The sequence below is a fragment of the Oncorhynchus mykiss genome, chromosome 32, assembly GCF_013265735.2.
Source record: "Oncorhynchus mykiss isolate Arlee chromosome 32, USDA_OmykA_1.1, whole genome shotgun sequence".
NCBI lineage: Eukaryota > Metazoa > Chordata > Actinopteri > Salmoniformes > Salmonidae > Oncorhynchus > Oncorhynchus mykiss.
The window spans coordinates 35,328,273-35,343,960 of NC_050572.1; the positions used below are offsets into that span (position 1 = coordinate 35,328,273).

General features: G+C 42.4%; 2 protein-coding genes across 10 annotated transcripts; both read right to left on the reverse strand.

Moving 5' to 3' along the window:
* Positions 1 to 3,337: 3,337 nt before the first annotated feature.
* LOC118946473 lies at positions 3,338 to 7,497 on the reverse strand. 5 transcript variants are annotated; one of them, XM_036971119.1, is made up of 15 exons: positions 7,226 to 7,497; positions 6,397 to 6,443; positions 6,100 to 6,185; positions 5,945 to 6,016; positions 5,772 to 5,855; positions 5,501 to 5,647; positions 5,331 to 5,411; positions 5,056 to 5,208; positions 4,888 to 4,937; positions 4,699 to 4,768; positions 4,511 to 4,597; positions 4,314 to 4,412; positions 4,138 to 4,218; positions 3,943 to 4,047; positions 3,338 to 3,789 (listed from the first exon to the last, which is right to left on the reverse strand). In XM_036971119.1, exons 1-15 carry the CDS (start codon positions 7,282 to 7,284, stop codon positions 3,658 to 3,660), a joined length of 1,353 nt encoding a protein of 450 aa, XP_036827014.1. In that variant the 5' UTR covers positions 7,285 to 7,497; the 3' UTR covers positions 3,338 to 3,657. The 5 variants fall into 5 exon arrangements, with proteins under 5 accessions (XP_036827014.1, XP_036827013.1, XP_036827011.1 ...); XM_036971118.1 differs by lacking the exon at positions 7,226 to 7,497 and having other exon boundaries at positions 5,056 to 5,202; positions 6,397 to 6,888; XM_036971116.1 differs by lacking the exon at positions 7,226 to 7,497 and having other exon boundaries at positions 6,397 to 6,888.
* Positions 7,498 to 10,957: 3,460 nt separating this feature from the next.
* Positions 10,958 to 15,118, reverse strand: LOC118946474. Of its 5 annotated transcripts, XM_036971130.1 has the most exons (15): positions 14,846 to 15,118; positions 14,017 to 14,063; positions 13,720 to 13,805; positions 13,565 to 13,636; positions 13,392 to 13,475; positions 13,121 to 13,267; positions 12,951 to 13,031; positions 12,676 to 12,828; positions 12,508 to 12,557; positions 12,319 to 12,388; positions 12,131 to 12,217; positions 11,934 to 12,032; positions 11,758 to 11,838; positions 11,563 to 11,667; positions 10,958 to 11,409 (listed from the first exon to the last, which is right to left on the reverse strand). In XM_036971130.1, the coding sequence occupies exons 1-15, from the start codon at positions 14,902 to 14,904 to the stop codon at positions 11,278 to 11,280; spliced, it is 1,353 nt and encodes a 450-aa protein (XP_036827025.1). In that variant the 5' UTR covers positions 14,905 to 15,118; the 3' UTR covers positions 10,958 to 11,277. The 5 variants fall into 5 exon arrangements, with proteins under 5 accessions (XP_036827025.1, XP_036827024.1, XP_036827022.1 ...); XM_036971129.1 differs by lacking the exon at positions 14,846 to 15,118 and having other exon boundaries at positions 12,676 to 12,822; positions 14,017 to 14,746; XM_036971127.1 differs by lacking the exon at positions 14,846 to 15,118 and having other exon boundaries at positions 14,017 to 14,746.
* Positions 15,119 to 15,688: the final 570 nt, after the last annotated feature.

The window sequence follows — 15,688 nt, forward strand, 5'->3', positions numbered from 1 at the left end:
CACCTGACTGGGAATACAGATGTGCATCTGTTGGTAACAGATACCTTTTTAAATGAAGATAGGAGCGTGGATCAGAAAACCAGTCAGTATCTGGTGTGACCATCATTTGCGTCATGCAGCGCGACACATTTAATTTAATGTTTTTGTTATTTTTTATTTAACTAGGCAAGTCATTTAAGAACAAATTCTTATTTACAATGTCGGCCTACCCCAGCCAAACCCGACAACGCTGGGCCAATTGTGCACCGCCCTATGGGACTCCCAATCATGACCGGATATCATGCAGCCTGGATTCCAACCAGGGACTGCAGTGATGCCTCTTGCACTGAGATGCTGTAATTTAGACCGCTGCGCCATTCGGGAGCTCCCTAGCATAGTTGATCAGGCTGTTGATTGAGGCCTGTGGAATGTTGTCCCACTCGTCTTTGATGGTTTTTAAAAGTTGCGGGAACTGGAACGCGCTGTCGTGCACGTCGATCCAGAGCATCCCAAACATGCTTGTGAGCATGCAGGACATGGAAGAATTGGGACATTTTCAGCACCCAGGAATTGTGTACAGATCCTTGCGAAATGGGACCGCGCATTAACATGCTGAAATATGAGGTGATGGCAGAGGATTACTGGCACAGCAATGGGCCTCAGGATCTCATAGAGGTATCTCTGTGCATTCAAATTGCCATCGATAAAATGCAATTGTGTTCGTTGTCCGTAGCTTATGCCTGCCTATACCGTAACCCCACTGCCACCATGGGGCACTCTGTTCACGATTGATCCTTAAAGAGCACACTTCTTCAGCGTGCCAGTGGCCATCGAAGGTAAGTATTTGCCCACTGAAGTCAGTTATGATGCCGAACTGCAGTAAGACCCTGGTGAGTACGACATGCACGCAGATGGTCTTCCCTGTGACGGTTTCTTACAGTTTGTGCAGAAATTATTCAGTTGTGCAATCCCACAGTTGCATCAGCTATCCGGGTGTCTGATCTCAGACGATCCCACAGGTGAATAGCCGGATGTGGAGGTGGTTACACGTCGTCTGCGGTTGTGAGGCCGGTTGGATATACAGCCAAATTCTCTAAAACGACATGGTAGAGAAAGGAATATTAAATTATCTTGCAACAGCTCTGGTGGCCATTCCTGCAGTCAGCAGGTGAATGGATTATCTTGGCAAAGGAGAAATGTTCACTGACAGGGATGTAAACAAATTGGTGCACAAGATTAGAAAGAAATGCGCTTTTTGTGCGTATGGAACTTTTCTGGGATCTTTTATTTCAGTTCATGAAACATGGGACCAACACTTTATATGTGGTGTTTACATTTTTGTTCAGTATAATATATTGATATTGAGTGTGAGAATGGCATATGAATAACACCCATTACCTCTTTCATAACGACGGATCTTCACATTCGACTTATAACCATACTTCACTCTTAAACTATTCACATCTACAGTAATTCAGATAATTACATCACCCTTTGTCATATATTATATGTATCCAATCAAAGCTGTAAAGTACTCTGACATGTGCAACGCTACATTTCTACCCTTTTGATGACTGTTGTCTTGTTGAACCAAGAATTTCTCATTGTCTCTTTTAGATGTACTACACATGGTTCAATTAAAACTCAAAAAATATGGACCATAAGTGCGTGACAAATTACATTTTTTTTTTTTACATTTCTTTAATTATACTTTGAACAAGTACAAGTTAGTAGCAATGGCAAATGTCATTCCTATTTGTTTGCAGATTTTCTATGTACAGAGGATCCAATACACAGGAATGTGTCATTGTCAATATATTTATGGAGGACTGTGTACTGCTATTTTTGTAATAAAATAAGTAAAATATATATTGTAGAGGTTGATTTAATGCAGAAGTGAGAGGAATTGCCAGTGAACACAGACCTCCAGAAACTCCAACCCCTCTCCAGCTACATAGCATTCCAGTATATTGGAAATGCATTTGAAAATACTTGTAAGTATGCATTTGTCTGGTATCAGTATAGGCGGAATGGCGTTTAACTTGCATTTGGAAGCAACACATTTTCTGCTAGATTTACAAGGCATACATATTCTCTCTCACACACAAAACATATTCACTGCTTTCCTTCAGAATGGATCAAATAGGCAGAGGAATGATTTCATATATATTGCTACATTTCTTGGAAATGGTCAAATGCAAAATACAACTGTTACAACGTGGACCAGGTGACTATCCACAGTGATTTTGATCCACAGTGATTTTGGCACTATTTCAACCAGGGCCTTTTACAGGCAGAACAAGACTCAGTCTTAGGCAAATAACAAATCCTTTCCACTATGACACCATTCTCAAAGAAAGCAGAAATGATTTGCACAAGAGTGTATGGGAGGAGGTATAGAAAAGAGTTGGTGGTTAAAGTAAGACAGCGGTACACAACTGAGAAAAAGTTGCAAAAACAGTAACACCCTGATACTTTTAGACGTGTAACAGTCTAGATGTTACTGAATCAGGTATTAATGAAGGAAGCACCATGGGGAAAAGGGATGTAGGTAGAGTGGGCTCATATAATTAAGATGGGCACTTCAAAAGAGTCTGAAGTTCAGGGATGGTTGGACATATAATATGGGGTGCTGGTGTGCTTCTGCCCCCCTTTTTATGTCATTGTCACAAATATCCCCCACGCAAAGAAAATGAAACGCGCTCTCTCTATAAAAGTCTATGGCCACACACCAATACATGGATTTGACAGTCAAACTGTCACTTAAATAGTGTCACTGTTGATATCCTATGTCGCGTCGTGATTTCTTTTAAGTTAAAGATAGCTAACAAAAAAGTGGTCTGTTTCCTACCGAAATCAACACCTGAAATTCCAAGATAAAAATGGAATTCCTCTACAAGTTCATCTAACCAACCGTGTATAGGTTATTCCAAGTGTGAATAGTGTTACTTCAAACAGTGCTACACCACCATTTAACCCCCATTCTATTGATTTCAGCGTGACATTGATGGAAGTGATGAACAAAAAAAGAGTTGCATTACACTTACCGTGTTGGCGACCCACTTGAATCAAAATGCAACACTTCTAAATGTAGGCCTAGCTAGCTGTCTACTACACATTGTCCTCTAACCAGTGATGTACACATTATTCCCAGATTCCGTTTGGTTTTTGAGCTGTGTTAGTTTTAACAGGACGTGTAACCTCATCTCCCCCTCTCGCACAATTGATTGTTGTTAATTTCCATATCTAAAGAATAAAGCATAATTGTTCATGTAATATTAGCCTCATACCTCCAGGAAGAGGAAATTGTGATGAAATGATCAAGTAAATGAAAAAAGACAGAGACAAATGCTTTTAAACTACCAGTTATTTTATTTAAAAATGTAAAATTCAGTGCAAAGTAATGTAGTGCATTAGTGTCCAGATCCCTGTTAGGTGGCAAAGTGTCACAAGAATCCTGTGGGGAGAGAAAACAAGAGAATACATTAATTTAATTTGTGTTAACTAATCAAGGTTCAACAAAGCACTTCAAGTCCTCAAATCCTGAGAGAGAGAAAGAGAGATGGACAGAGAGAGAGATATGGATGGAGAGCGAGAGAGAGAGAGAGATGGACGGACAGAGAGAGAGAGAGATGGACAGACAGAGAGAGAGTGGCCTTTCAGATCTCTGCAGTAGGACTACATGCTGGCCATGAGGTTCTCCAGGTGGTACTCCAGGAGGCTGGAGAGCTCAGTGACCAGAGATTCTGGGTTAAAGTACCAGGCCAGCTGCTGCCCAAACATGTCATCAAGCAGAGCCATCAGCCCGCCCTGAAGAGAACACCACACAACACATAGATAATGGCTCTGAGTTACTAGCTTACCAAGAGGAAAGAGACAAGGAGAGTTACTCCCTGTAAAATGTCATTGAAACCCTGTTATTCAGGTCAACTAGGAATAAGGAAGTAAACTCTTGACTCTTACATTGAGCAGCAGCAGGTATCTCTCAGCCTTTGGCTCAATGCTGGCAGCAGCGGGCAGGAAGGAGTACAGGAGAGCGTACAGACGCTCCATGAACCCACCAGGGTGCTAAAGGAAACAGAGGAGGAGAGAAGAGAAATTGAAGTGAATTTGCTAATAGAGAGACATCGAAACATGTACCAGTGAGATGCTACTTACCACAATCAGGGACTTCTGAGCTATCATCAACCCAAACAGCACCAGTTCAAAGAGGACATCTATCAGGTTAACATGATGGATCTAGGACAAGAAAATAGGAATGATTTCAAACAGATCAGATACTGTGATGTATAAAAGACATGCATGTGGAGACATGAAAGAGTTAATGAACCCACCTTTGCCTCAGCCAGCTCCCTCTCAATGTCAATCTCCTTCGAGGGGTCACTCAGGTAGTCCACAAAGTCATTATAGGCACGGATGAATTCGGCCTCGTCCTATCACAAAGCAAAGAGCGTTGATGTTAATGAACAGAACACATTTCCCACTGAGGACGCTCTCTTTCCCTTGAATGAATAATGAGTTAGTGAGCTACCATGTGGTGGGCTTGAACCAGTGCGCCCATTAGGACCTTTCCTGCCACAAACAGATGGTTCCTGCTCAGGGTGGAACCAAGCAGTGTCTAGAGAAGAGGGAAGAGTTAGGGTGAGACACCCATCTTCCTCTAGGAGACAGACAGAACAAGAAGATACAGAGAGAAACATTTTAAGTGGGTCCACTCACAGTGAAGGCCTGGCGCAGGGAGACGAGCCTCAGGGCGATGTCCTCCACTCTCTTGGTGGTAAGGTAGAGGCTGTGGGAGGGAGGGAATGGAGAATGTCAACCAGTAGAGTCAATGGGGATATAGGATGGTGACAACTATGCTTCAGCATCTGACAAGCCCAGACTACACAGATATTTAGAGGAACTCACTTTAGCAGAGGAACCTCCCTCTCCTCAGGCAGCAGGTCCTCCTCCCAGCCCTACAACAACAGAACAAACATTCAACATCAGTGACATGACATGACAAACAATGGGTCAATGGATGGATCTTAATGCTACTAGTCTATAGAATGTGTAGCTGTGTGTCTAACATCTGACCTCATAGCAGTTGTGGCCTTCAGGCTCTGGCTCAGTGAACTGCTGATTGGTGGGCGTAGAGACGGAGGCAGCCTCCGACCATGCCGAGGAGGAGAGCAGCCCATCCAGCCCCATGTGGAGAGTGGCGTACACCACCGAGACATCAGTCTGCTGCTCCAAAAACACACACAACACACCTGTTTACCACACACACGCATTATTAGAAAACAGAGCATATCTAATGGAAAAATGCACAGTAATTGGTATTCTATATACATAGGAACATTTTTATTTACCTGGTAGCAGCCAAACGTCACGTCCACAGACGTCTCGTGGCGGAGGTGAGACGCATACTGGGTCACCCTGCCAGCCACATACTGACAGAGAGAGATGACATGTTAAGGCCAAATGGAATAAGTCAAGAAAAGCCTAATCTAATACTATTTCAGTAGTATTTACATCTTACCTGGATCCAAGTGACGGACTGCACCTTGGTGGCACAGTAGGGGATGCCCTCTGGACTAAGCCTGGCTGTCTCCTTGGAGATGGCCCACACCAGTTGAGTCTCCAGGCCTCGAACCCTACTCACATGGTGCATCCTCACCACCACCTGCTGTGGAGAGAAACGACAAGTAACATCAACAAAACAACATCAGCCATCGCTGTAACATATTTCCATCTTGATCACATGACTCTGACAATGTAGATTAGGACTAGATAGTTACAAAGACACATACCTGGGATCCCCCACGCATGTAGGTGATAATGGGGCTGATGAACTGGAAAGTTCTCCAGGCTTTAGCCACCGGACTGGCATTGTTCTGCACAAGAGGGGGGTGACATTACAGTACATTCAGGTTAGAAACAGCAAACATTGTAACGGTGATGTGACTGTGTGTGGTTCTCTTACCCTGATCACAACAGGCCCACAGTACAGGGGGCTGTACCTAATCGGTATCAGCTGCCAATTACCAGTGGCCTCCTAAAGCAGACAACAAAGATTTTCAGAATGAATATGTGGGATACTTTTCAAACATAAAACCAAAAGCTTTCTGAAAAGTGTACCTCAAGGATGATAGCAGCATCCTGGACATGAAGGATAACTGGCAGCAGTGGCACATCCAACTGGACCTCATCCAGTACAGTTGATTCTAAAAGTAGGAAAAGGAAAACAAACAAACAATTATTAGGACGTAAAACGTAGCACGCTAGCTAGTACTACTAGCAAAAGTGCATTGCTTAGCAACAATTACTCAAGTTAACGTTACCTTGAAAGTTTGGATTACAGAAATACACAACATTTAACAAATTACATTGTCAATGTTGAATGTGGTAAAATAAGAAGTTTAAAACTCCACGTACCCTCTTCGAAGTCGCTGTCGCTGTCCACCTCCCGACGATCGCGAACCCTGCAAAACGGAAAAAGACAACAAAAACAACCCATAAATGAATTTGAACAACCTGTCGACGCAGAAGGCTGCCGAAGTCCTCGCACTCTCTCCGTCAATCTTGAAAAGCACCCAGGCATTTTCCAGTCGATGTTTCAATCTCAGGTCTCAAAAATCCGTCAAGTTTGTTGTTGTTGAACAGCAAATTGAAGTTGTTCTTGTTTTCGAACAGAAAACGTTCAATAGAACGCCGATATGTTCTAACGGTTAGATGTCTCATGGCAACACATATATTTGAAATTGTTGTTTACAAAATTGACAGCTGTGTTGCCATAGAAATGAGTTTGGAACGCTATGGTTACCATTAGAATCCTATACAATTCCTGGTCATCATTCTAATTCCACTGACCCTATTTTGTCACCAGAGGCTTTCCTATGTTGTGTGTGTATAATATAAAACTTAAAGACCAAATATATTTTTTTAAGTCACTAGCTAGGTCAATGGCCCATTGAAATGTTTTAGCTTGTTTCATGGAAGTTGTTGTTGAACTTCTGAAAGTCTAGGCTTTGGCTCAGTGGGCTATAAAGTCTTGTGGAGCACAGACAACCCGGGATAAAAAATATATAAAACACATACACATTTAGACAAGGGGGGCGAAACCACATCCCACTGAGGTAGGAGAGCACTGAAGCATCTGCATAATAATAATCCATACCTCTTTTATAAACAGGATATTATCATTGATTATATCAAAGTGTATGTATGAATAAATCTGATTGACCTTTTTTCATGGCAGGTTCACCTTTTGAAGCCAGATGAGGTTCCCAAAGCGTTCTGCGCACCCACCAAGCTCAGTCCCATCTCTGTACTCTTCTACGAGGACAACAACAATGTGATCCTAAAGAAGCATCGCAACATGGTGGTCAAGACCTGTGGATGCCTGTAACATCTGTGGTGGCCCATCTATTCTACATCATTTTAATAAACTTCACTACCATTGTTCCAAAAGATACAAACAGGGTTGATAGCAATAATCTGGCAATATGAGGCTAAATAGTATGTATCTACACTGAACATAAATATAAACTCAACATGCAACAATTTCAATGATTTTACTGAATTATAGTTCATATAAGGACATCAGTCAATTAAAATATGTTCTTTAGACCCTAATCTATGGGTTTCACCTGACTGGGAATACAGATGTGCATCTGTTGGTAACAGATACCTTTTTAAATGAAGATAGGAGCGTGGATCAGAAAACCAGTCAGTATCTGGTGTGACCATCATTTGCGTCATGCAGCGCGACACATTTAATTTAATGTTTTTGTTATTTTTTATTTAACTAGGCAAGTCATTTAAGAACAAATTCTTATTTACAATGTCGGCCTACCCCAGCCAAACCCGACAACGCTGGGCCAATTGTGCACCGCCCTATGGGACTCCCAATCATGACCGGATATCATGCAGCCTGGATTCCAACCAGGGACTGCAGTGATGCCTCTTGCACTGAGATGCTGTAATTTAGACCGCTGCGCCATTCGGGAGCTCCCTAGCATAGTTGATCAGGCTGTTGATTGAGGCCTGTGGAATGTTGTCCCACTCGTCTTTGATGGTTTTTAAAAGTTGCGGGAACTGGAACGCGCTGTCGTGCACGTCGATCCAGAGCATCCCAAACATGCTTGTGAGCATGCAGGACATGGAAGAATTGGGACATTTTCAGCACCCAGGAATTGTGTACAGATCCTTGCGAAATGGGACCGCGCATTAACATGCTGAAATATGAGGTGATGGCAGAGGATTACTGGCACAGCAATGGGCCTCAGGATCTCATAGAGGTATCTCTGTGCATTCAAATTGCCATCGATAAAATGCAATTGTGTTCGTTGTCCGTAGCTTATGCCTGCCTATACCGTAACCCCACTGCCACCATGGGGCACTCTGTTCACGATTGATCCTTAAAGAGCACACTTCTTCAGCGTGCCAGTGGCCATCGAAGGTAAGTATTTGCCCACTGAAGTCAGTTATGATGCCGAACTGCAGTAAGACCCTGGTGAGTACGACATGCACGCAGATGGTCTTCCCTGTGACGGTTTCTTACAGTTTGTGCAGAAATTATTCAGTTGTGCAATCCCACAGTTGCATCAGCTATCCGGGTGTCTGATCTCAGACGATCCCACAGGTGAATAGCCGGATGTGGAGGTCCTGGGCTGGCGTGGTTACACGTCGTCTGCGGTTGTGAGGCCGGTTGGATATACAGCCAAATTCTCTAAAACGACATGGTAGAGAAAGGAATATTAAATTATCTTGCAACAGCTCTGGTGGCCATTCCTGCAGTCAGCAGGTGAATGGATTATCTTGGCAAAGGAGAAATGTTCACTGACAGGGATGTAAACAAATTGGTGCACAAGATTAGAAAGAAATGCGCTTTTTGTGCGTATGGAACTTTTCTGGGATCTTTTATTTCAGTTCATGAAACATGGGACCAACACTTTATATGTGGTGTTTACATTTTTGTTCAGTATAATATATTGATATTGAGTGTGAGAATGGCATATGAATAACACCCATTACCTCTTTCATAACGACGGATCTTCACATTCGACTTATAACCATACTTCACTCTTAAACTATTCACATCTACAGTAATTCAGATAATTACATCACCCTTTGTCATATATTATATGTATCCAATCAAAGCTGTAAAGTACTCTGACATGTGCAACGCTACATTTCTACCCTTTTGATGACTGTTGTCTTGTTGAACCAAGAATTTCTCATTGTCTCTTTTAGATGTACTACACATGGTTCAATTAAAACTCAAAAAATATGGACCATAAGTGCGTGACAAATTACATTTTTTTTTTTTACATTTCTTTAATTATACTTTGAACAAGTACAAGTTAGTAGCAATGGCAAATGTCATTCCTATTTGTTTGCAGATTTTCTATGTACAGAGGATCCAATACACAGGAATGTGTCATTGTCAATATATTTATGGAGGACTGTGTACTGCTATTTTTGTAATAAAATAAGTAAAATATATATTGTAGAGGTTGATTTAATGCAGAAGTGAGAGGAATTGCCAGTGAACACAGACCTCCAGAAACTCCAACCCCTCTCCAGCTACATAGCATTCCAGTATATTGGAAATGCATTTGAAAATACTTGTAAGTATGCATTTGTCTGGTATCAGTATAGGCGGAATGGCGTTTAACTTGCATTTGGAAGCAACACATTTTCTGCTAGATTTACAAGGCATACATATTCTCTCTCACACACAAAACATATTCACTGCTTTCCTTCAGAATGGATCAAATAGGCAGAGGAATGATTTCATATATATTGCTACATTTCTTGGAAATGGTCAAATGCAAAATACAACTGTTACAACGTGGACCAGGTGACTATCCACAGTGATTTTGATCCACAGTGATTTTGGCACTATTTCAACCAGGGCCTTTTACAGGCAGAACAAGACTCAGTCTTAGGCAAATAACAAATCCTTTCCACTATGACACCATTCTCAAAGAAAGCAGAAATGATTTGCACAAGAGTGTATGGGAGGAGGTATAGAAAAGAGTTGGTGGTTAAAGTAAGACAGCGGTACACAACTGAGAAAAAGTTGCAAAAACAGTAACACCCTGATACTTTTAGACGTGTAACAGTCTAGATGTTACTGAATCAGGTATTAATGAAGGAAGCACCATGGGGAAAAGGGATGTAGGTAGAGTGGGCTCATATAATTAAGATGGGCACTTCAAAAGAGTCTGAAGTTCAGGGATGGTTGGACATATAATATGGGGTGCTGGTGTGCTTCTGCCCCCCTTTTTATGTCATTGTCACAAATATCCCCCACGCAAAGAAAATGAAACGCGCTCTCTCTATAAAAGTCTATGGCCACACACCAATACATGGATTTGACAGTCAAACTGTCACTTAAATAGTGTCACTGTTGATATCCTATGTCGCGTCGTGATTTCTTTTAAGTTAAAGATAGCTAACAAAAAAGTGGTCTGTTTCCTACCGAAATCAACACCTGAAATTCCAAGATAAAAATGGAATTCCTCTACAAGTTCATCTAACCAACCGTGTATAGGTTATTCCAAGTGTGAATAGTGTTACTTCAAACAGTGCTACACCACCATTTAACCCCCATTCTATTGATTTCAGCGTGACATTGATGGAAGTGATGAACAAAAAAAGAGTTGCATTACACTTACCGTGTTGGCGACCCACTTGAATCAAAATGCAACACTTCTAAATGTAGGCCTAGCTAGCTGTCTACTACACATTGTCCTCTAACCAGTGATGTACACATTATTCCCAGATTCCGTTTGGTTTTTGAGCTGTGTTAGTTTTAACAGGACGTGTAACCTCATCTCCCCCTCTCGCACAATTGATTGTTGTTAATTTCCATATCTAAAGAATAAAGCATAATTGTTCATGTAATATTAGCCTCATACCTCCAGGAAGAGGAAATTGTGATGAAATGATCAAGTAAATGAAAAAAGACAGAGACAAATGCTTTTAAACTACCAGTTATTTTATTTAAAAATGTAAAATTCAGTGCAAAGTAATGTAGTGCATTAGTGTCCAGATCCCTGTTAGGTGGCAAAGTGTCACAAGAATCCTGTGGGGAGAGAAAACAAGAGAATACATTAATTTAATTTGTGTTAACTAATCAAGGTTCAACAAAGCACTTCAAGTCCTCAAATCCTGAGAGAGAGAAAGAGAGATGGACAGAGAGAGAGATATGGATGGAGAGCGAGAGAGAGAGAGAGATGGACGGACAGAGAGAGAGAGAGATGGACAGACAGAGAGAGAGTGGCCTTTCAGATCTCTGCAGTAGGACTACATGCTGGCCATGAGGTTCTCCAGGTGGTACTCCAGGAGGCTGGAGAGCTCAGTGACCAGAGATTCTGGGTTAAAGTACCAGGCCAGCTGCTGCCCAAACATGTCATCAAGCAGAGCCATCAGCCCGCCCTGAAGAGAACACCACACAACACATAGATAATGGCTCTGAGTTACTAGCTTACCAAGAGGAAAGAGACAAGGAGAGTTACTCCCTGTAAAATGTCATTGAAACCCTGTTATTCAGGTCAACTAGGAATAAGGAAGTAAACTCTTGACTCTTACATTGAGCAGCAGCAGGTATCTCTCAGCCTTTGGCTCAATGCTGGCAGCAGCGGGCAGGAAGGAGTACAGGAGAGCGTACAGACGCTCCATGAACCCACCAGGGTGCTAAAGGAAACAGAGGAGGAGAGAAGAGAAATTGAAGTGAATTTGCTAATAGAGAGACATCGAAACATGTACCAGTGAGATGCTACTTACCACAATCAGGGACTTCTGAGCTATCATCAACCCAAACAGCACCAGTTCAAAGAGGACATCTATCAGGTTAACATGATGGATCTAGGACAAGAAAATAGGAATGATTTCAAACAGATCAGATACTGTGATGTATAAAAGACATGCATGTGGAGACATGAAAGAGTTAATGAACCCACCTTTGCCTCAGCCAGCTCCCTCTCAATGTCAATCTCCTTCGAGGGGTCACTCAGGTAGTCCACAAAGTCATTATAGGCACGGATGAATTCGGCCTCGTCCTATCACAAAGCAAAGAGCGTTGATGTTAATGAACAGAACACATTTCCCACTGAGGACGCTCTCTTTCCCTTGAATGAATAATGAGTTAGTGAGCTACCATGTGGTGGGCTTGAACCAGTGCGCCCATTAGGACCTTTCCTGCCACAAACAGATGGTTCCTGCTCAGGGTGGAACCAAGCAGTGTCTAGAGAAGAGGGAAGAGTTAGGGTGAGACACCCATCTTCCTCTAGGAGACAGACAGAACAAGAAGATACAGAGAGAAACATTTTAAGTGGGTCCACTCACAGTGAAGGCCTGGCGCAGGGAGACGAGCCTCAGGGCGATGTCCTCCACTCTCTTGGTGGTAAGGTAGAGGCTGTGGGAGGGAGGGAATGGAGAATGTCAACCAGTAGAGTCAATGGGGATATAGGATGGTGACAACTATGCTTCAGCATCTGACAAGCCCAGACTACACAGATATTTAGAGGAACTCACTTTAGCAGAGGAACCTCCCTCTCCTCAGGCAGCAGGTCCTCCTCCCAGCCCTACAACAACAGAACAAACATTCAACATCAGTGACATGACATGACAAACAATGGGTCAATGGATGGATCTTAATGCTACTAGTCTATAGAATGTGTAGCTGTGTGTCTAACATCTGACCTCATAGCAGTTGTGGCCTTCAGGCTCTGGCTCAGTGAACTGCTGATTGGTGGGCGTAGAGACGGAGGCAGCCTCCGACCATGCCGAGGAGGAGAGCAGCCCATCCAGCCCCATGTGGAGAGTGGCGTACACCACCGAGACATCAGTCTGCTGCTCCAAAAACACACACAACACACCTGTTTACCACACACACGCATTATTAGAAAACAGAGCATATCTAATGGAAAAATGCACAGTAATTGGTATTCTATATACATAGGAACATTTTTATTTACCTGGTAGCAGCCAAACGTCACGTCCACAGACGTCTCGTGGCGGAGGTGAGACGCATACTGGGTCACCCTGCCAGCCACATACTGACAGAGAGAGATGACATGTTAAGGCCAAATGGAATAAGTCAAGAAAAGCCTAATCTAATATTATTTCAGTAGTATTTACATCTTACCTGGATCCAAGTGACGGACTGCACCTTGGTGGCACAGTAGGGGATGCCCTCTGGACTAAGCCTGGCTGTCTCCTTGGAGATGGCCCACACCAGTTGAGTCTCCAGGCCTCGAACCCTACTCACATGATGCATCCTCACCACCACCTGCTGTGGAGAGAAACGACAAGTAACATCAACAAAACAACACCAGCCATCGCTGTAACATATTTCCATCTTGATCACATGACTCTGACAATGTAGATTAGGACTAGATAGTTACAAAGACACATACCTGGGATCCCCCACGCATGTAGGTGATAATGGGGCTGATGAACTGGAAAGTTCTCCAGGCTTTAGCCACCGGACTGGCATTGTTCTGCACAAGAGGGGGGTGACATTACAGTACATTCAGGTTAGAAACAGCAAACATTGTAACGGTGATGTGACTGTGTGTGGTTCTCTTACCCTGATCACAACAGGCCCACAGTACAGGGGGCTGTACCTAATCGGTATCAGCTGCCAATTACCAGTGGCCTCCTAAAGCAGACAACAAAGATTTTCAGAATGAATATGTGGGATACTTTTCAAACATAAAACCAAAAGCTTTCTGAAAAGTGTACCTCAAGGATGATAGCAGCATCCTGGACATGAAGGATAACTGGCAGCAGTGGCACATCCAACTGGACCTCATCCAGTACAGTTGATTCTAAAAGTAGGAAAAGGAAAACAAACAAACAATTATTAGGACGTAAAACGTAGCACGCTAGCTAGTACTACTAGCAAAAGTGCATTGCTTAGCAACAATTACTCAAGTTAACGTTACCTTGAAAGTTTGGATTACAGAAATACACAACATTTAACAAATTACATTGTCAATGTTGAATGTGGTAAAATAAGAAGTTTAAAACTCCACGTACCCTCTTCGAAGTCGCTGTCGCTGTCCACCTCCCGACGATCGCGAACCCTGCAAAACGGAAAAAGACAACAAAAACAACCCATAAATGAATTTGAACAACCTGTCGACGCAGAAGGCTGCCGAAGTCCTCGCACTCTCTCCGTCAATCTTGAAAAGCACCCAGGCATTTTCCAGTCGATGTTTCAATCTCAGGTCTCAAAAATCCGTCAAGTTTGTTGTTGTTGAACAGCAAATTGAAGTTGTTCTTGTTTTCGAACAGAAAACGTTCAATAGAACGCCGATATGTTCTAACGGTTAGATGTCTCATGGCAACACATATATTTGAAATTGTTGTTTACAAAATTGACAGCTGTGTTGCCATAGAAATGAGTTTGGAACGCTATGGTTACCATTAGAATCCTATACAATTCCTGGTCATCATTCTAATTCCACTGACCCTATTTTGTCACCAGAGGCTTTCCTATGTTGTGTGTGTATAATATAAAACTTAAAGACCAAATATATTTTTTTAAGTCACTAGCTAGGTCAATGGCCCATTGAAATGTTTTAGCTTGTTTCATGGAAGTTGTTGTTGAACTTCTGAAAGTCTAGGCTTTGGCTCAGTGGGCTATAAAGTCTTGTGGAGCACAGACAACCCGGGATAAAAAATATATAAAACACATACACATTTAGACAAGGGGGGCGAAACCACATCCCACTGAGGTAGGAGAGCACTGAAGCATCTGCATAATAATAATCCATACCTCTTTTATAAACAGGATATTATCATTGATTATATCAAAGTGTATGTATGAATAAATCTGATTGACCTTTTTTCATGGCAGGTTCACCTTTTGAAGCCAGATGAGGTTCCCAAAGCGTTCTGCGCACCCACCAAGCTCAGTCCCATCTCTGTACTCTTCTACGAGGACAACAACAATGTGATCCTAAAGAAGCATCGCAACATGGTGGTCAAGACCTGTGGATGCCTGTAACATCTGTGGTGGCCCATCTATTCTACATCATTTTAATAAACTTCACTACCATTGTTCCAAAAGATACAAACAGGGTTGATAGCAATAATCTGGCAATATGAGGCTAAATAGTATGTATCTACACTGAACATAAATATAAACTCAACATGCAACAATTTCAATGATTTTACTGAATTATAGTTCATATAAGGACATCAGTCAATTAAAATATGTTCTTTAGACCCTAATCTATGGGTTTCACCTGACTGGGAATACAGATGTGCATCTGTTGGTAACAGATACCTTTTTAAATGAAGATAGGAGCGTGGATCAGAAAACCAGTCAGTATCTGGTGTGACCATCATTTGCGTCATGCAGCGCGACACATTTAATTTAATGTTTTTGTTATTTTTTATTTAACTAGGCAAGTCATTTAAGAACAAATTCTTATTTACAATGTCGGCCTACCCCAGCCAAACCCGACAACGCTGGGCCAATTGTGCACCGCCCTATGGGACTCCCAATCATGACCGGATATCATGCAGCCTGGATTCCAACCAGGGACTGCAGTGATGCCTCTTGCACTGAGATGCTGTAATTTAGACCGCTGCGCCATTCGGGAGCTCCCTAGCATAGTTGATCAGGCTGTTGATTGAGGCCTGTGGAATGTTGTCCCACTCGTCTTTGATGGTTTTTAAAAGTTGCGGGAACTGGAACGCG

Bases quoted from the DNA above. Each gene is read 5' to 3' on its own strand.
- LOC118946473 (XM_036971116.1), bottom strand. From the start codon at position 6,562: ATGCCTGGGTGCTTTTCAAGATTGACGGAGAGAGTGCGAGGACTTCGG. The intron at 5,648-5,771 runs GTATGTGTCTTT...TTCTCTCCACAG, and splicing joins ACATGCGTGGGGGATCCCAG to CAGGTGGTGGTGAGGATGCA. The intron at 5,412-5,500 runs GTAAGATGTAAA...TCTCTCTGTCAG, and splicing joins AGTCCGTCACTTGGATCCAG to TATGTGGCTGGCAGGGTGAC.
- LOC118946474 (XM_036971127.1), bottom strand. From the start codon at position 14,182: ATGCCTGGGTGCTTTTCAAGATTGACGGAGAGAGTGCGAGGACTTCGG. The intron at 12,829-12,950 runs GTAAATAAAAAT...GTGTTTTTGGAG, and splicing joins TGACGTTTGGCTGCTACCAG to CAGCAGACTGATGTCTCGGT. The intron at 12,033-12,130 runs GTAGCTCACTAA...GCTTTGTGATAG, and splicing joins TGGTTCAAGCCCACCACATG to GACGAGGCCGAATTCATCCG.